The sequence below is a fragment of the Saccopteryx leptura genome, chromosome 5 (genome assembly GCF_036850995.1).
Source record: "Saccopteryx leptura isolate mSacLep1 chromosome 5, mSacLep1_pri_phased_curated, whole genome shotgun sequence".
Taxonomy (NCBI): Eukaryota; Metazoa; Chordata; class Mammalia; order Chiroptera; family Emballonuridae; genus Saccopteryx; species Saccopteryx leptura.
The window spans coordinates 35,072,202-35,093,214 of NC_089507.1; the positions used below are offsets into that span (position 1 = coordinate 35,072,202).

A 21,013-nucleotide genomic window follows, 5' to 3' on the forward strand; every position below is an offset into this window, starting at 1 on the left:
CATGCGGCTGATAGCCTAAAGCTACAGCAACGCGCCAACGGAGCCGCGTGCCATCAGGAGGGAGTGGACCCAGCAAGCCTGGCTTGTCGCAAGAGAACCCAGACCCCTGACCATCCCAATCAGCTCATCCAAGTCATCCCCGCGGGTCCTTCCTCCCAAGGGGCCACTTCACTTGCTCACCAAGGCCACCTTCAGGAAGGCTCGTCTGTTTTAACTTCAGAAAGGTTGGGAAGCTCAGCTTTATTGTTATGCAGAAGGCAGAACACAAATCATCAGAGACCAGGATTAGGGCTCTAGTTACCAAGTCCAGAAGTTAAACTGAATAAACACAAAGACGGGAAGTGTGCGTGTGTGTGTGTGTGGGGGGGGGGGGGGGGGGGGGGCTCATCACTAAAGTGTGCCCTAATTCTTCCAGGGAATGAAGCCGGCCACAAAGCAGCAGCCCTTCAGCCTTCCTGGCTTGACCCTCCCACCTCCACCTCCACCCCCACACCCACCCCTGGAATTGGTCACCCCGGGAGGCAGCTGGGTGTGACAGCTTGGAGGGGGCCTCCCTTGGCCTATTTTTAACGCGGTATTTTCTGCTGATTGACTTACCACTGGGGCGGTCCCAGGTCTGGGGGATTCACTCCAGCTGGGGAATCTGAGAAGTCAGCTGGCCTGTGGCAAATGAGGTATTTTTAACTGAGACTTGGGGATCTCAGGCTTGTCATCTGCTTTAGACCTCAGGGTGGGAGACATAAAGCAGAGCCCAGCAGCAGGAGTGGTGCTGACGCTGAAGTTCCTTAGCAACCACTGCGCTCACTGGTGGAAGAGGACACCATGTGTGCCCCAGTGGGGGAGTGCACGCAGGACTGCCGAGGGAGGCCTGGGCTCCGCGAGGGGGCGCTCCCACACCTGCCCGCCTACCTGCCCACCTACTGCAGCAGCAGCACCTGGAACGAGTTAGAAAGGGAAATTCCTGGCCGCCCCCACCCCCGGACCTACCAGGTAGACACTCGGGCCGGGAGACCCAGCAGTCTGAGGGGTATCAGACTGACCAGCTGATTCTCATGCACATTCAACCTTCAGAATCACTGGCCCGACCACACATTCATTACCGCTCATAGATACAAGTATAAGAGTTGAACTTCATCCCTTCAAAATCCACATGGAAGTACATTTTTTTAATTCATAGACATTATATTTAGCACATTTTAATTTACAAAAACATTGAGCTGATAGCAAAGAGAGCCAGTAACTTTCTAAGCCATTTTTCTCTCGTGTGTTGTGTGCTAATGTGAAGGACCCTTCACCTCTGTTCACTCTCAAGCGTAGTGGGAAGACAGCAAGCGTTTGCTATCAGAGGCTACGGCCGGGTCAGAGTGAGGAACAGACCTGTGCTCAGTGAGGAGGGCCGCGATGCACACCAGCCCGGGAATGACCGTACATGGGTGCCCTCGGCCAAGCTGCCAGGAAGCCAGCCGTCACTGTCAATGCTGAAGCCAAAGGAACGCCTTCTCAAAAGCGTCTTGAAAACGATACTAATATCAGCATCCCATGTGTTAGTTTCCCATGGCTACTATAACAAGTCACCACAGCGGCTTACCACACAGATTTATTCTCGTCTAAGTCTGGGGGTCGGAAGTCGGAAATGTTTCACGGGCTCGAGGCAAGGTGTTGTCAGGACTGTCCCTCTGAGTGCTCTGGAGGGACAGTCTGTTTCTGCTTTTCATCTTACAGTGACGGCCTGTCTGCATTCCTTGGCCGATGGCCCATCCTGCATCTTCAAAGCACATCTCTTCAGTGTCCGCATCCATCATCTCACTGCCTTCTCCTGACTCAGACCCTCCTGCCCCCTTCCTATGAGGACACGGTGCTTACATCAAGCCCTCCTAGATAATCCAGGACCATCTCCCCATCTCAAAATCCTTAACTAATCACATTTGTAAAGTCCCTTTTGCCACGTGAAGTGGCATTTACAGGTCACTGGGATTAGAATGTGGATATATTTGGTGGGTCATCATTCAATCTACCACATGCCTTGTGACTCAGTATTATCCAATATGGTAGACATGTCCCACGGGTAATTACTGAGCACTTGAAATATGACTCATCTGAATTGAGATGTGCTACAAGAGTATTAAAATTTAAAGACTTAATACGAAAAAAAGGTAAGTAAAATATTTCACTGATAATTTCCACATTAATTCCATATGTTAAAATGATATGTTGAATCAAATAAACTATTAAAATTAAATTTGTTTCTTTTTGCTTTTCAAATGTAGCCACTAGAGAATTTTGAATGACACATGTAGTTGACATTGTATTTCTACTGGACGGCGAAGCAACAGACCATAAGGGAAGCAGGGGGGTGTTAAATTTTAATTGTTTTATTTTTGTCTTACTCATACTTACAAGGGAGCCTAGACTTGGAAAGCAACATTTCTGCCTATGCAGAACTGCAATTTTAAATCAAGAGGGATATCATATTAGGATATCATGTGAAAAATTAAATTCTCCACTAGATAAAAACAACAAAATAACCCACACATTTCTCTAGCAACTCATGTTCTTACAAAGCACCTTCAAAAAGCATTATTTCATTGAATTCTTGATCACAACCCTGTGAAAGGGACATTGTGCCCATTTTTCAGAGAAGAAAATTGAGCCTAAGGGAAACTAACTTGCTGTAGAGGCACCCAACCAGCAAGTGAAGGACAGAACCAAGAACCCCGGCCTCGGCCCCAGGCCTGCCTGGAGCTGTTTCCCGGCTTGGGTTCAATCAGGCTCACTCTATTTCCTCAGTGATTTCATTTTTGTTCTTTTGGGTTTTGTTTGTTTCTACTTTTTATTTTTTTAATCCCTAATCTTCCTAAATTTCAGAGATCCTGAAATTTTCTCTCTTGACCTGAAAATTCTGTACCTTTGTTACACTGAATATATTTTTTTTATTTTTTTATTTTTTAACTTTCAGTGCAGAGGGGCGATGTCCGGCCTAGCTATTTAAGGAAGATTTTATCCTGTGTCAGACTCCTCCTCAGCTATACCCAGAGGCGTGCCTGGCTCCCAACTTGACTCTGGGCCACTGACTGGAAGGCTCCCAGCACCAGTGACTGTCTCTCCACCACCCACGAGCAGCACACACAGGAAAAATGCCCAGCTCCAACCTACCACCAGAGAAGAGCCCCTAGACGAACCCAGCCCTGGTGGTCAGACCTCCTCTGATCAGTCTTCCTTGGGGTTCAACAGGCAACACTGCAGTCTGTAATATTGCCTGTAGTAGTACTGAGGATGTGTCATGGACTTCTGTACCTGAAACCTGTATAATTTCGTTAACCAGTGTCACCCCAACAGGTTTAATAAAAAGGAAACAAATGAAATTGGCACACAGGGTTGAAAATCAGGTACCGTCAAAACCACCCTTGGGACTCCTTAGGAAAGTGCCACATTGGAACCAACACGACTTCTGTCACATCCCACCCGCTCAGGTTTTCCAGGGATGGGTCAGGTTCATCAGCCAAGTACCAGATTAACTAACTAGCCTGAGGTTAGAGGACAAAAGGGCACAGCTCTGTAAACCCGGGGTGACACGTAGGACGGCAGGATGAACACGTACAAAAGGCACCCGGGTTTTGACACTAACAGCAGATTCCCTTCTCTGGTGTTCTCACGCCAGGACCCTGAGTAGAATGACAGGCCAAGTGACTCATAGCTGCAGCGACGGTTATCTCTCTCCCCTGCACTCCGGATTTACTGTCTATTACTCAGTTAGAAACTAAGCTTCACACATGCCTAAATCTTTATTTGTTCACCGGTGTTTCCCAGGTGCCCAGAACTGGGCCTGGCACCTAAATATTTGCTGGAAAAAAATAAATGACTCTAGTCCTCTTTCTGTCCAGGCTGTATCATTGAATCCTCGTCAGCTGAAGTCACTTAGGTCTCGCATGTGGCTCTTCACCAATCAGGGTGTTACGGTGCTTTAGCCAGAAAAATTCACTTCATAGAGATTTCCTCCTCCTCATGGGTTCACAGAGCCCCTGGTTAAGATTTCCTGGTGTTATCGACCTTGATTATGCTGCTGTGACACCAGCAGCATGACCTTCGTGGTTTTAGACAGACTGACAGCATTTACTTTCACAGCTGCATAAAGCCTTTTCTTTAAAACTCTCCAAGTGCTAGACACAAAGGTACCCCTCCAACGCGGTCAGCCTCGGCTCAAGGGGCCCTGGGCTAAGCACCAAACTGGTCCTCGCAACTCACCGCGGTGTTTGGTGTTTTCTGCCCTACTCCTAAGCCAGCCTGTTGGCTGCTGGCCCTTCTCCTCTCGAGACAGAGTTTCGACACTGATATTGAAGGGCGAGATGGATCACCTACAGCACCACCCTGGATCCTCTGGTCCTCTCCAACATTGACACTGTGCTTGTCACCATGGCCTGGACACGTAGCAGTGAACTGTAGAAGACTATTCAAACAGCTGCTGTGAGGTGAGCTGATAGGGGTAAAACTGCCAGCATTCGGCCGAGAGGAAAACAGAATTTATGGGCACCCTTCGGCAGAGCTCTGGGCTCTGCGCGTGCTCAGGAGTGAGTCAGACAGGAAGCCAGAGCCCTAGGACAACGGTGGTGCTTTTTGAGCAAAGAGAGAGACTGGAGACAGGGCTGGGGACAGTGACGGGCTCAGGACAGGGCCACTGATCCAGCAATCCAAGGTGAGCATCCCAGGTACTTTCCACACACGTGAAAAGCACACACGATGTGCCAACCTGCACGGTGATTGTCTGTAAAAATAATAAACATTATGGACGGTGCTTGCTCTCAAGCAGATTCAGCAAAGTCCCAGAAACAAAATAAACCCTTAGGGCAGGGGTCCCCAAACTTTTTACACAGGGGGCCAGTTCACTGTCCCTCAGACTGTTGGAGGGCCAGACTATAAAAAAAACTATGAACAAATCCCTATCCACACTGCACATATTTTAAAGTAAAAAAACAAAATGGGAACAAATACAGTATTGAAAATAAAGAATGAGTAAATTTAAATCAACAAACTGACCAGTATTTCAATGGGAACTATGCCCCTCTCACTGACCACCAATGAAAGAGGTGCCCCTTCCGGAAGTGCAGCAGGGGCCGGATAAATGGCCTCAGGGGGCCACATGCGGCCCGTGGGCCATAGTTTGGGGACCCCTGCCTTAGGGGGTAAGGGGTCTTAGCGAAAGAATCCAATCTATGTACCTGTACTGGCTTCAGTAGTGTCCCCCCAAATCCATGCCCACCAGAACCTCAGAATGTCAGTTGATCGGGAAATAAAGTCTTTGCCTTGGTAATTTCTTAGGGGGAGGTCACACTAGATTAGGGTGAGTCCTAAATTCAATCTGACTGGAGTCCTTATAAGGAGAAAGAACACACAGGACAGGAAAGAGGAATGTGTGACTAAAGAGGCAGAGATGGGAGAGATGCAGCTACACGACCAGGAACGCCATGGGTTTCCAGTAACCTCCGGGAGCCGGGAAGAGGGGAGGGAGGCTCCTTCCCTGGAGTCTTCGGGGGACGCGGTGCCACTGACATTTTGATTTTAGACTTGTAGTCTACAAAACTGTGAGCAAATCAATTTCTGTAAGTTTAAGCCACCCAGTTTGTGGTCATTTTTTTTTTACAGCAGCCCCAGGAAATGAATACAGCGTGCATCTATCTTAGTGAGTCCCAAATATACTTCTGCAGTCATTCATTCACAAACTGTTAGTAAGTGCCAACTACGTGCCAGACACTTTTCTAGCAATGAACGGAAACACAGGAAAATGCCTCCACAGAGCTTATATCATATCTTAGAGTAAGAGGAGACAGAAAGTAATCAAAGTTAAGAACTAAAATACATAGTCTGTCAAAGGGTGACCAGTGTGGGAAGGGGTCCTACAGAGTGAGGTGGTGTACTAGTTTCGAATCTGAAGAAATCAAATAATCTCAGTAAATGTTGATCAGAACACTGAGTCTCATATTGTAGTATTGTCATTCTTGTAAACAGCAGTACCACATGTAAGAGAATTGGGGAGAGAATCTCCCTTCATTATATAGAGTTTCTGGTCTAAAAGCAGGAAAACCATGAGCCATAAACCTCATGGTGAAGGGAAAAGAAGCACACATACATTAGCAAAGATCATCAAGGCTAAGGGGAGAATTCCCAAGGGTTTTGTGACTAATACACACTTGTTGGCTCATTTATAAATAAATCTAGCCACTTACCATTCAACAAGTACCCTGGCATTTGTAAAAGAAGCAAAAGAATGTGCTGGACAAGATAGCTTTTATCATCCAGGAGTCTCGTTATTGCTCAAGGGAAAGAAAGCTCTCAGAGAACATTCTGCAACACAGGAGACATTCTACCTGCGACGTCTACTGCAGTAACCACTGGGCTGTGTGAGTGAGTATTGAGCACTTGAAATGTGCTCAGTCACTCCTGTGATTTCTTCCATTCCCATCCTCTCTGATCACTCTAGAACACAGAAGTATGTGTGCGTGTGTGCACTCATGTGAGGTGAGGAACAAGTAAGTCTTGGGGGTATGGGGTCCTTGATTGCTCAGTGTGGATCTAGTGTTTCATCCAGGTCAGCATCCCTTAGCTAACCAGCCTATTTTCCACTTGGTCAGACAAAGCGGACTGCCAAGAACAATGACGGAGCAAATAGGACACATGAACGCATACTTGCTGACTCACTAAGGCAGAAGTGGCACATTAAAGAAACTTTTCTCCCTTGGACACATTCAGCAGAAATTTTCTAATACAGCTTATCTGGTCATCAGGGAGTTCCCTTACTCCCAGCAGCAGAGACACTCGGAAACTTGAAGGCCCACGTCCTCATGTGGGGGAGGCTGGAGTTAAGGGGAAGAGGGAAATGATCAACAGAGTACCCCACTAACAGACGGAGATTTGAGAATACAGATTTCAGAGAGTGGCAAGGTGAATTCCCTGAAGGTGTTGGGCTTCTAGTCTCCTCCTGCAACCTCTCGTTTGCCCCAACAATGGAGAAGGCCAACGGAGGGCCATAAAGTCAGCCAGCGCTGAAATCCGGATGAGCCCATGGTGGAAAATGAGGCCCTCCCCAAACAAAAACACAGCTGGTTTGTGCGTGAGGCAGTGATAACCTTTTGTGCTATTGCTAGTAAGATTTCTGCAGCACTAAGAGGAAGGTTCCCGACATGATTAATTTTGCATCTTTTTAAAAAGCTCCACTGTGCCTGGAAATATACTTGGTGAAATTAATAAAGCAATCCTTGTCTCTTTAACCTCCTGGAAGGTTAACTGAGTCTTTCATCATTGGACTGTAATCTTATCCTGCAAGGAACCTTCTGGGAAGAGCCCCCATCCCCTAAATAATACTTTCCAGCATCTTGAGGTTTTGAGGTTTATGTGATTCTACACCCAAATCACTCTAAAAATAGTTCATCCCAGCGCGACTCGACTCTCAGTGATCTGGAAAGGATTCTATGGAAAATCTGACTGCTCAGCTCAGAACTCACACATGTCTGTGCAGACGTCTAGTCTGACTTCTCCACCACCCCCGCCCCCGGAACCTGGTTACTAGGACTGATTTTTGAGCGTCATTTCACACAACAAAATTATTGGCACCAAATAATACAAACAAGCTGGTGAATGTTTGTGACTGTGACAAAAATGGATTTTGTAACTTTAAAAAAAATGCATTGTTTCTTCTCATTTGCTCTGGGTTATGCCAAGAAGTAATGTTTGGCAGCATCTTTAATTTCAACACCTTCAGCTAAAATGTCTGTGTCCGGATAACGATCACCAGTAAGTCCTGACTTTGCTCCCTCTCCGGTAGCAGTCAGGCATTCCTTTACAAAGTTTGGTTTCCATCAGTAAATGTTTTTAAAAAAACTATAAACTACAACTGTGCATACAGAAGTAGTCACAGATCACACACGAGTTGGTCTTTGTAACTCATTGTTTTAAGTTTCCCGCGGAAGGAGAGCATCACTTAATGAATTGCTGGGACAGAATCCCTGGGAATTCCCAGTGCTGCCGCTGCCCTGACGGGCTTGTAACTGCAAGCGCCCAGGGCTGGGTCCCGGGAATTACCAGCCGTGCAGAGAGCGCCTGCACTGCCATCCACCGGCCCCAGCGAGCGGCACCAGGAGCGGGGTGCCTGCCGCCGAGGCAGGGAATGAGCCGCGGCAGGACACCGCACACCGCCTTCCTCCCGCCGCCTCCGCCCTCGGTCCCTGCCGCACAGTGGTCCTCCAGTCCCTGACTTTGCGCAGCCGAGACCTTCCTAACACCGAAGAAGGGCAGCTGCAAATTGGAACCGGTTCTTGGGGACTCAGGACCATCCGCGGGGCTACTGCCTACCTTTCCTATCCCGAACGAGTTTGCCCATTCCCAGGAGAGTTTCCGAGCCCGCCCAACCCGGAGCAGCTCCGAATCTGCGCCCTCCGACGGCCGGCGCCGGGTGCGCCCAGGCGGGTACGCCCCGGAGACAAAAAGTTTGCGCGCAGGGAAGGCAGGAGTTTCGGGCACCCTGCAAATGGAATCGGCTCCTAGAGATCAACGCTCCAGAAGAGTTCAATGATCTCCGCGCACCAGCCGGTCGTAGGGAAACCGCGCAGGAAACCGAGCACCAGTCCTGGCTCTAAGAGGAACAAGACCAGGGCGCTTGGCTGCGCGGTCCTCCCAATGCCAGGCGGCGGCCGCGCGGCGCAGAGAGCAGCCCTGGATCCCCCAGGGGCTGCGCCGGAGTCCACCTGAAGAGTGGAGGCGCAGGTCGGAGGAGGAACTCTGCAGGGACGTGCCGTTGACCCTGCTAAGGGGAGTCTCCAGACCGATCGGCTCGAACACTGAAGGAAACCTTGCCCATGACCCTGGGAGGGTCCCGGACGCTGGGCGACCGAGTAGGAGTACCATGTGCCCTGGAACGCTGAGCGCGGGGCTGGGAAAGCTCCCCGATAGTGGGGAAAGAAGATGACAATTAAGGGGAGGAGGAGGCAAAGGAAGGAAGGGTTAATCCTGAATTCACTGGGACTGAGAGGTCATCCAACCTGTTTGCCGGCAGAGTGCGATTCGGGCATCTTGTGGATCTTACCCGCTTCGGGGCCCCGGCTCCGCGGTAGCGCTCGTCCGGGGACTGTTTCACCGAGAACATGTCTCTCTTTTTCCTCTGTCCACTCTTATCTTGGTCGCTCTTCTCTCCTCTGTGTGTCCCTGGGAGAGAACTACGGTTGCTTAGCTCCTCGCTCAGGAAGAGAGACAAGTTGAACTTCAAGGGACGGGGCCCCCCCACATTTTGTCTGCTTGATAGATCCTACCCGCAGACCACTCCCTCCTCATTCCCGTCTCTGGGTCCCACCCATAAGAACTCTTAATGACAGATCCTCCGCACTCCACCTCTTCGCATTCAAAAAAGTTATTCTTCAGGGACAGACGCGAAGCCAAGCGCAATACGCCCCGCCCCCACCCCGACCCCAAATTATACCCAGCGATGGCAGCACGTAAAAGATGAGACCTGAAAGTTTGGCTGTAGGAGTCAGAGTAATTGGGACAAAGGACTTAGTTCTGGGCTCTCTAAACCCTTATCACATCCTAGACCTTTTCCTTTTAGCCAGAGCGTAGCCAAGTAAAAATCAAAATAACTGCACGCACTGGCAATTAGAGGTCGTTTGTTATCTCAAAAAAGGTTTAGCGTTTCTAGGGTGAGTACTATTTGCATTAAGCAAATGGAAACTTGTCTTCTGTTATACGTTTGGTGAAGAAACTGCTTTTGCAAAATTGCCTGAGACTTCGCTGAGGCTGCAGGGAGGAGGGCGAGCCCCAGCCTGCTTCCATAAACCTGGTTCCCCATTTCCCGCAGAGAGCACCCCCGGGCTGAGCCTGGGGACCAACGCTGTGCTCTGGTGTACCACCAGCTGCCGCCCCGCTCCTCGTCAGGTAGGGAAGGAGGGCCCTGCAGGTGTTGACGAAGGTAAAGACATTTTTTTCTTAGAAATGTTTTTTTCATTCAACTTTAGTCAAGATCGATGGAAATTGCAAATATTACTCATGAAGTTTTTGAATAAACCCACCTCCATAATTCTGGAGGAGGCCATGCATCAGTCAAGTGTGTATCAGACATCTGTTTCTTGACTATCATAGTGGGGGTGGGGGCTGCAAAATTGTGTTTCTAAGGTGAGAAAGTTGAAAACATTACATGTGTACACACAGTACAATATTTGAAACACTGGTTCCATCAGTGTTCCAAACATCAGGTTTGAAATCCAATATCTAACAAGTTATTTGTAAGTCACAGAAGTTAAGCTCTTAGTAGCAGGCTTGAAGTATTAAAAAACTATATGCATATGCATTCTCTTTTAGTTCTGGCAACCACTTTATGAGGTAGGTATTCTTATTTTTTTAGAGATGAAAAAGATTTAGGGAGTCGAAGTAACCAGCCTAAGTTAACACAGCTGACAAGTGCTGGGTTACAGAGACAGTGCCATTGCAGGACTGTGTTCTTACTAAGATGCTGCCTCATCTGACATCACCACAGGGACACCAGCCTGAAAATACTAAGAACAGGAGATTATCTGCCAGCTCTCCCTTGAGCAAATCGTTAGTCTTTCTGGACCACCATTAGTTCAGTTTATAAGATGAGGGCTGGGTTCCACCCTCAAGGTTTCTCCAGACATTCCGAAGCCGAGTGTGCATTTCTATTTCACCTCGCTTCTCTTCCACGCTCTGCCCTCTGGTGGAGGTACTCCAGGAACTATGACATTCAAGTAGCTAAAACGTGAATTGGAGAAAGACAGAGAAGATAAGTCTTGTCTATCCTACTACTGTGTTCTTTGAAGGACTAAAGCTTTGATGATGTAAAAGTGGATTTCTTAAACTTCCTTTTAGCAAGAAAACCCAGCCAGTTCAATGGCACCAGTGAATACTTGAGCTATTCTTTGTATGAGGATAAACAGCTATTTTTATATTCTTTGTAGCAACCTTTATGATGTAAGAAATCAAAAATGTTAGAAGTCTCAAAATTCAGTATGCAGAGGGCTCACAGTACTCTCCAATGACTTGTTTGAATTATTCCTTTAAAATTTTTTTTGCCACATTTGCTTTTCAACTTAGAGTGACGACCATCATCTAGCTTCTTAAAATACTCCACTTTTACAAAACAAAGCATTTCTTGCCTTTGAAATTTTTATTACCTAGCATTTCAAGCCCAGATTCAACTAATTAGATGATGTAAAAGAAAAAAACAGATTTATGGAAAAAATTAATTTAAAGGTAGTGAATATACCTTTGGACAGGGTGATTTTGCAGATCAAACTTTGGTGACATATCATATTATAGACCAATTCAGTACTTAGTACTACTACAAATAAAGGTAATTTGAGAATAAGAGATGTCTTAGAGAGCCAGCCAGAGTCCCAGGATGGTAACTGGCAAGCGGTGGCTAAAACAGACGTGCTATCCCATGGCTTACCTACTTAGCTATTCGTTCAGATGATACTCACTTGGGATTTGCTGTCAGATGAATGAAACAGAGTTCCTGCCTGCACAGAACTTTCAGTCTAGTGGAATATATACATTAAACAAACACAAATATATAAACCATGGAAAATACTTGCACATAATGTGGAACTGGCTTTAAAGAGTTAGAATGTGGTATTTTTAGCAGAGATCTAATAATGCAAGGCCTTTAAAATAAAATAAAAATTTTAAGAATAAAACAAGAAAGAAACAAGTAACTTGTTTACCTGTTGCAGAGAGTTTAATTAAAAGGCGAAACCAACATTAACATCTGAAGTAATATATTTCAGCACACTAAAACATGATAGAAGTAGCCCGTGTGGACATTCTGTTTGCTGTATATAACACTCCTGGGACATCAGTGCTCTACTCTAATATACCAGAGTAGTCATGGGAAATAAGGTAATAAGAACTGGCCCATAAAAAGTTTCGAAGGAATTGTATTTTTAGACCCTCATCCCCCAGCAGTAGTTTTCCCCAGCACTGGGGTTCCATGGTGTAATGTGACTGCCCAAACACTCCACCCTTTGGCCAGCATCCTGCCTAGTCTTCCCAGGAATATTACCCCCTCACTGACAATGACCACATGAGCAAAAACTAAGATGCCTCAATTCACAGAAACTTTCATTTTGATTATGAATAAATTTGTAAGAGAAGTCTTGAAGTTATGAGGTTAAATCACATCTACCTATATTATTATAGCTAAGAATTTTTCAGCTCTACATGCCAGGGACTTCACAAAATGACATATATTATCTCAGTTTGGTTTTTTTTTTGTAGCTTTTCTTTTTAATTTTTATTTTATTTATTCATTTTAGAGAGGAGAGAGAGGGAGAGAGAGAAAAAGAGAGAGAGAGAGACAGGGGGGAGGAGCAGGAAGCATCAACTCCCATATGTGCCTTGACCAGGCAAGCCCAGGGTTTCGAGCCGGCGACCTCAGCATTTCCAGGTCGACGCTTTATCCACTGCACCACCACAGGTCAGGCTATCTCAGTTTTTAATTCTTGAAACAAACCTAGTTTCCTCTGTTGTAAAAACAGGATAAGAAGCCCACCTCACAGGCTATTATGGGGATTAATGAAATATGTAAAGTGCTTTAAAATAGTTGCAGACATGTAATAGGTAACACTTGCTGGGTCTTAGCAGATATAATTAACTAAAATGAAATTATACCAGAATAGGATGAGCCCTACTTACAGAGAGGGTCTTTATGAGACAGAAAAGGACACACAGCAACATGAAAATGGAGGTGAGATTGGAGTGCTGTGTCTACAAGCCAAGAAACTTTAAGGATTGATGCCCACAACCAGAAGTTAGAAGAAAAGCAGGCAATGGTTTCTCCCAGTCAGTCTCCAGAAGGAACCAACCCTGCTGACATTATGATTTTGGACATCTGGACTTTTGAACTGTGAGAGTACATTTCCGTTGTTTCAAGCCACTCCGTGGTGTTGGGTTGCGGCAGCCCTAGGAAACCAGCACCAGCATCTACCATGCAGCCAGGCATGGTTTCCCACTGTAGAGTTACAGCAGTCAACAGCCCCACCCCTACCCTCATGGAGCTTACAATTCTAGTGAAAGAGACAGACAATAAACAAAGATATCATACAAGGACAAGTATAGTTTAGTGCTCTGAGGAGAACATATTGTGAGAAGATAGAGACTAGCCTGACCAGGCGGTGGTGCAGTGGATAGAGCATCGGACTGGGTCATGGAGGACCCAGGTTTAAAGCCCCGAGGTCACTGGCTTGAGCGCGGGCTCATCTGGTTTGAGCAAGGCTCACCAGCTTGAGCCCAAGGTTGCTGCCTTGAGCAAGGGGTCACTTGGTCTGCTGTAGCCCCCGAGTCAAGGCACATGTGAGAAAGCAATCAATGAACAACTAAGGTGCCAGAACAAAGAACTGATGCTTCTCATCTCTCTCCCTTCCTGTCTGTCCTTATCTGTCCTTCTCTCTGACTGTCTCTGTGTCTCTCTCTCTCTCTCTCTCTCACACACACACACACACACACACACACACACACACACACAGATATAAGACTAGCCAGATGAGGGTGATAAAGGTTGTTACTGAATGTCTCTCTAGAGGTGTTTTAACTAAGTGAATCTGAAGTGTGGAATTTCGGGCTGTAGGTGGATAATTCTTCATAGCACCATTTAAAGACATGCCCCTGACCCCCGCTGTAATTGGAAAGAAAACTAAGCAAGAATAGAAGCTCAGTAAATAACAGAGCTAAACTTCCTTAATAGACCAAGAATCTGAAATACATGAAAATGATTTCCCAGATGGACACCTGGTCTCCCTTGTCCCTTAAGAGTCTCTAGAGAGCAGAGGGAGAGGGGTTCTTAGCTCCTCCTGTCCCTCCCAAAGCCACATCTCTCCTAGGAGGCAGGAATCAGTGCTCTGCTTCTTCCTCTATGAAGCTCATCAACCTCATAGGCAGACCCTAAGGTCCAAGACTTACAGAGGTCTAAACACTGCCATTCATTCAAGAGGGCAACTTCCACAGACCAGACAAGAGACATAGCTAGTACTGTCAACTCTAGCTTCAGACCTTAGACATCTATCTCAGGAAGGGCAAACATAACAACTGGAGGAGTTATCTGAGTCATGTGAAATAAATAAAGGGCCAAAAAGTACTTACTGGTCATCTTTAAACACTATCACAGATACTTAACTGTTTAAAATTTTTAACATCCATGGCCCTGAAGTTCAAGCACCAGACATTTTTGTAAAAAGCACATTTTCAATGTTTCTGTTCAATTAAGTTCCTTTGGCAATTTCAGCAAAGTTCCTACTAAAAACATTTGGGATTATCTGAATTTAACTTGGACTTCAAGAATGAAATTAATTGAAATATAAACACTAGGTGTTGGCCAACCCGTGACTGTTTAAACTGAAAAACTTGAAAGGTTTCAATATAGATGTTCCACAGATTTCAAATAGTAAGCTGAAAAACTTAACACTATTTACAAAGGAAATAGGAAATTGGCCAACTCAGTCTCAAATTTGTCTCTTCTTAGTAGCTATTTGAAAACTTTTTCCATGCCTTATCTAATTGGCTCAGATAGAAGCAAAAGGACATCTATTGCTTTATTTCCCTCAGAACAAATTAGTGAAAGTATCGTATTTATACCAAATTTAACTTGATATTGAGCTGTTCACTCATTCCCCTTCTGCTCTCGTGCAAGGATCTCTGCAGTACCCCCACACCACTCGCTCTGGTGAACGTAGGAAGTGCAGGCAAGTTCCTTTGGATCTGAGTACCATCAGCACCTTCGTCTGGGACTGCTTGCCAACTCATCTCTCCTCCTGCTTTTATGCTTGCTCCCTCAGTCTCTACACAGCAGCCAGCCATCTTTTTTCTTCTTTTCCAAGTGAGAGGAGGGGAAATAAACAGATTCCCACATGCACCCCAACTGGGATCTACCCAGCAACCCCTGTCTCGGGCCATGCTGACAACTGAGCTATTTTTAGTGCCTGAGGTAGAGGCTCCACAGAGCTATCCTCAGTGCCTGGTGCCAATATGCTCAAACCAATCGATCCATGCCTACAGGAGGGGAAGAGAGAGAGAGAGAGAGAGAGAGAGAGAGAGAGAGAAGGGCGACAGAGAAGGGTAGAGAAGATGATATGGACACTTCTCCTGTGTGCCCTGACTGGGAATAGAACCCGGGACATCCACACACCATGCTCATGCTCTACCACTGAGCAAAGCTGGCCAGAGTACAGCCAGCAATATTTAAATAACAAAAATAACTATTCCCCATTTAAAACTTTTCAATGATGCCAATTGCAACTATAATAAAGTCCCCATTCCTTCCCATGGTCTACCAAGCACTACATGAACTGGCCCTAGACTCTCTCCCTCTCATTCTCTAAGCTCCAGCCATGCCAAGCCTCTCTACAACTTAGGGCAGTGATGGGCAATCTTTTGAGCTTGGTGTGTCAAAATTCACCAAAAAAAAACCGAGCATAACTCAAGTGGTGTATCACTTTGAGAAAAAAAACTGTAATTTCGTGATATTTATAGTTTAAATAACAAAAATGTATAATTGTAATATATTACTGTATTTAATAAACCAAAAACTAATTATTTAACTTACCTGCTTAGTGACTTCTTTGTTCATCTGTCAGTCGGTTTCTTTTGTTGGTCTTGATATTATTTAACTTGTGTGGGGTGCCATGAACTAAGATGAGTGAGGGAGAGGGGGAATTCTTTAACTAACCTGCCTATTAGTGACATTTTTGTTGCTGAATTTCATTGGCTAAATCTTCAATTGAAGGTTGGTATTTTGTACACTTCAAGCCCAAGCAAGCACTACTAACTTCATCTGTCAATCTGTTTCTTTTGTTGGTTTTGATATTATTTAACGCTGAGAATAAGGTCTCACAAAAGTACATAGAGAGAAAAATTGTGAGTAAAGCCATTGCTATATTTTTCAGGGTGCTAAAAGTGTCTGGTAATTGGTTCCAGGCACTCCAAATTTCCTGTTCATAGTGACACTCCTCTTGATTCTCCAAGCGGCACCTTTCCAGATTCTCAAGCTTTGACCTCAAGTCGACAAACACCTGAGCCCAGATGCTGTCTTGAAATTCTGCAAGTTGCATCTTATGTAAATTAAGATGGCTGCCACTATTTCTAATGGCGGGAAATGGCAGCCATAGCACAGGCCCTCACCTCTCCCAGCCTCCCTCTCACTTATCTCAGTAATGATGGTCAATTAGAAATCCACGACACCCCAGAACAGTAGATTGGATGATGGTTGCTGTGGTTATGTGGTTGCTGGTAATGGCGATCATAGGGCCCCCAGAGATGCGTCCCCCACAGCATTCCGCTGCTCCCTGCTCCACTGGCCAGAAGTGAGGTCAAAGGTCCCCTAACGGCCTAACTGGAAGTCCCAGAACTAGACGCTCTGTGCCGGAGTTCTGTTGTTTTGGCCTACAGACTTCCAGCACAGAGTGTCTATACTTAAGCAAATGTTTTATCCTTGGCTACTGCACCTGGCTATGCAGGAGCCGAGGATGAAATGTCCTTCTCAGCATGCAGCCCCATACTTCTCTGGTATGCAGCCACATGCGGCCGCATGCCAATGAAAATGGCTACGTGTGTCAGTGCTGACACGCGTCATAGGATCGCCATCACGGACTTAGGGACTTTGTACTTGCTGCTTTCTCTCCTTCACAGACTTTCACCTCAGATCTTCAAGCGAAGGTCATTCCAGGTCACAGCTGAAATGAACCCTTCCCAGAGGACTTTCCCAACCTACAGTAGCTAGTGCACTTTTACCCCCACTTTCATCACTTTCTGTACTAATTCTTATTTTTTTGGATACCACTTATTACATGACACCATATTCACTATTTTTTCATCTCTTCCACTCCTGTAGCAGCTCCCCGAGAGAAAAGTTACATTATCTCTAGTACCTAGAAAGTATCTGTCACAGAGGAAACACATCTGTAGATTAAATGAATAAATAGTTGTGTGATTTTGAAATTAAGCTCTGAGCTAATAGCCAACAAAATACAAAACAGCCTTTTAATTTGTCATTCATTCAATCTATTTCCTCTGCTCACTAAATTCTTTCCCACAAATTAGAAAGAAAACCTAGCAGGTCAGAGGCCTAACAAACAGACATGAACTGGGCTTCAAGCATGTTTAGTAGGCCAAGATTCTGATACACAGGAAAGCAGCTTCCCAGGTGGGCACCGAGTTGTTCATATTCCTTAATATTCATTTAAGAGCAGAGTACAGTAACAATTTGAAAGTAGCAGCTCTAATTTAGAGCTTCTGAGGCACCAACCCAACAACTCTACTGGGAAAGTTTAAAAAAACAAAACTAAACTAAAATCAAAACACAAAGCCCATAAAAAAAGGAATGAGTACCCTTTAATTTTAGACAATAGCTAATACTTGATTAATCAACAAGATTTTTTTTAAATGAGTTAAATTTAGTAAAATTTAAATATCTTTCTTTGTACTTTGGTTTAAAACACCCTTCTACTGCTTTTTAGTATCTATCGATTACTGTTTTCCATCAAATTTTGGAGTTTTATACATCGATACTAATACCTAGCCTAAACTTACAGACTCCTGAATATTTTAAATAATAGTAAAAATTTTAGACTACAAATTTGGTATGAAAAATTTTAATGAAAACAATCATATAAAAATTAAATAACAAAACCATTTAAAATGACTTACAATTCAAACAATTTGGCTTACTTATATTTCTCTATCAGCTTGTTTTGATAAGAACTGATTATTTCCAGAAAAAATCTACTTATAGTATGGTGATAAGAAAACATGAGAATAAAGTACATAAAGTTCATAAGCCCTGTGCTCAGCACATAGTGCTCATAAATATTAGTTTTTCTTTTATTATTACTTTGAAAAGACACATACAAGTTTTACAAACCATGCCGACTTCAGTTGAAAGCTTCTTACACGAGAAATAGCCACATGTGAGGAATCTAGCCTGGCATATTTTGAAAATAATTATCTTTCCTCTGAGGAGTACACACTACATAAAAATTTATTTCAATAACTGATAAAAATTTCTTACTAATAAACCAATTTCTGGAATCTAATTATATGACTTCATGTTACAAGTTAAGAGGTCCTTTAGAGAATCATTTTTTTTAAAATACAAAGTTACAGGATGAAGAAAAGTACCTTTTAATAAGTAACCAAAGCATTATGAAATATTCCTCTTACTGCACATATGGCTCAGTTTCATCTTAATTTTGAAAAAACAAATGTTGGTTTGAATAGTAAATGAAACAACTATGTTAATACAAGAAAGCACAATGAACAACTATCATATTACCCTGATGCTAATTATGCCTTATGAAATATCTTACAATTTCAGTCATGCTTTTAATATCAAACAATGTTCTATTTGCCACTTCTCATAGTTAAGGTAAAGCTTAATATTCTATCCTTCTAACAGCTGGAAGAGAACAGAGAGATGAATAGGAATATATATTGTGTTGTACAATATACACTCCCTAATATTCCAAGTTTAATAACTTATCTAAATCCAGTCTGAGTAGGAGAAGGAAACTTGAACCTACGCCATGGATATGTACCACGCGGACACTAGAACTGCCACGGCGCACACGGGCAGGAGGTGGTATTTATACTTCTGCCACAGCGTCAGCTCAACTGCCACTTCATCTCTTCTCCTGTTCTTCTTCCGACGACCCTTCAGTCTGTTCTCAAAAGCCTCCAGTTCAGCCTAAATCAACACAGTATCATTTTATGTCCAATATATATATTAATTTGAAATTTTCTACTTAGATGAAAATAAATTAATTTGGAAAATGTTTTAATAGCAATGGTATGTAATAAGTACATTGATTTGATTAAATAAACTTTCTATTACTAACTGTACTCAACAAAGTCTGAATTTAGGACAGCAGAAAGGGTAGTGAGGAGTAAGAGAAGAGCATTTCAGATTGTAACCTGACTTTATACTAAAGATAGAAATGATTAAATCAGGTGCCCTAACACGCAGACATTAGTTAGCTTTATATTTCAATACCATTAATCTACTGAAACTCGATAATACTCAACTTCTACAAGTGCTAAGAGGAGCCCAGTTTCTTACAATGTTGCCAAATAACAGTAATGGCTTCTGTGGAAAAAATTTAAGTGACTAAGGAGAAAATATCTTCTAGAAACTGATTCTCCTCTTGATCAAATATATTTAAAATTACAGAATAAAAATTCTTCAGGGAAAAAATGCTTCATGCTTTAAATCAGATGACTTTATTAAAAAGTAGGATTATATGAAAACTGGTTCTAAAAAAAGGATAACTGGATGGCACTCCTTACAAATTTATTAAACTTTAATACATGATAATGTAACATGCATTGTTATTAACTAAAACTTGATAGTTAACTAACATATGTAATATCCATACAAGATTCTGTAAATGTTTATTAATAGTAGAAATATAGAATTCAGTTAACACATCCATTACTTTTTCTGTAAACCACATCTGAAGAAGACCTAATTATATACTTAATTTAATAACAAGTGACACTCTACAGTGAACTAAAATGTCAGAATATTGTCAGGTGGTTGCTGACTAATGAGGACCACAGGCAGTAAGTGTAGTTTACGTTATGTCATATATAATACTCTATTGAAAAGGTCAGTAAATAGAGAACATATTTGAAATCACCAACCATAATGGTTTATAAAAAAGTGAAGGAGATCCTAAACTATTCTTAATAATTTAATATCCCAGGAATTGACCTCTGACAACTTATTCTGGGACATTAGGCAAATGAACTTTATAAGACCATAAAATATCAGAGGTCTTTTTGGCCCACCTTCATTGCCACATGAATTATTTCTAATGTCCTCCCTCAAGTCATGCAAGTTTTAATTTCTTCATTCATAAAAGCAGCATTTTAACATATAATATATCAGGCTTGGTAAGTATAAAGCATCTTAAAATGCAAATTAACAAATAATTGTATGTCACTATAAGAAAGTTAAGCCACTCTTTGGAGTGTATGATCAATATAGTATTTGAACAAACAGGATTATCTAGGCAATAACAAAGAACAGATAATAATCCTGCTTTCAAGAATCTAATGGGGACATAGGGGAATGTATTAAAACAAGTGTATTAATTAGTAGACAGCACTTATTTGTTCCACATAATCTACAACTCAGTAAAACAGAACTGCAATAATTTTAGGTGAGTGAAGACATAGGCTCCAGGAGATGCCTTAAAATAAACGTCACTGTACTCCAACACTTACCCCTCCCAACCAAAGTGGAGCTAAAACTCTACAGTTGGAGAGTGGCTAGAAGTGACAAGGAAGTAAATTGGGAACATAGAAAATATCTGGGAAGATACGGGATCCTGTGCTTCCTCAGAGGTACAGTGTACCTGGATGAAAGGAAGTGAATGACTTACTGTATTGTATGAACTATATTTCCAGATTAGCCCCTAGTCTGCACCTAGAATATACTTAGTGTTTGAAGTAAAAATGAACACTGATACAAAGAAACATAAATCTGGGTATTTTGTTCAGTTACCTGTTGCTTTCGTTTTTCCTCTTCAAGAGCAGCTTTGGCTTCTGCTTCTTTTATCTATTTATGGACATTTAAAAGTCACATTGTACTTGTCAAATTTTGTACAGAATTTTAACATTATCTCACTGAGGCTCCACTAATCCATAACAACTTTTGGAAGCTTTACACTGGCAAATATTTAAACAAATGTAAATATTATAGTGAAAAGTGTTACCAAGGTACTAACAGATTGGGGGTGGAGAGAGAGAAACTGTCATACCTTATATAAACACTTCAGTTTAACAACTACAACAGGTATTATTAGATCACAATTCAAAGAGTTATAAGTATAAATTGAAATGCTTTTAAAACTGGATTTTTTTCTCTTGAGTAATCATACTAAGAAGCTATGACCAAAATTACTAAATACTATCTTTCTAGAGTTGAAATTGACCGTTTACTTCAAATGTCTTGAAGGGAAATCTTAGTCTC

At 43.2% G+C, this 21,013-nt stretch overlaps 2 protein-coding genes across 4 annotated transcripts in view; both read right to left on the reverse strand.

Moving 5' to 3' along the window:
* Positions 1–9,495, reverse strand: part of CORIN (corin, serine peptidase) — a 204,709-nt gene extending 195,214 nt beyond the window's left edge. The window contains exons 1-2 of the mRNA XM_066385953.1: positions 9,461–9,495; positions 9,071–9,189 (exon numbers count right to left, since the gene is read on the reverse strand). Of these exons, the coding sequence (XP_066242050.1) occupies positions 9,071–9,130 (60 nt within the window). The 5' untranslated portion in view covers positions 9,131–9,189; positions 9,461–9,495. The remainder of the gene's footprint in view (positions 1–9,070; positions 9,190–9,460) is intronic.
* Positions 9,496–17,482: 7,987 nt separating this feature from the next.
* NFXL1 (nuclear transcription factor, X-box binding like 1) overlaps positions 17,483–21,013 on the reverse strand; it is a 48,645-nt gene continuing 45,114 nt past the window's right edge. For all 3 annotated transcript variants that reach the window (XM_066384650.1, XM_066384649.1, XM_066384648.1), the window contains 2 exons: positions 20,546–20,599; positions 17,483–18,724 (listed from right to left, as the gene is read on the reverse strand). In XM_066384650.1, coding sequence (XP_066240747.1) covers positions 18,557–18,724; positions 20,546–20,599 — 222 coding nt within the window. In that variant the 3' untranslated portion in view covers positions 17,483–18,556. The remainder of the gene's footprint in view (positions 18,725–20,545; positions 20,600–21,013) is intronic.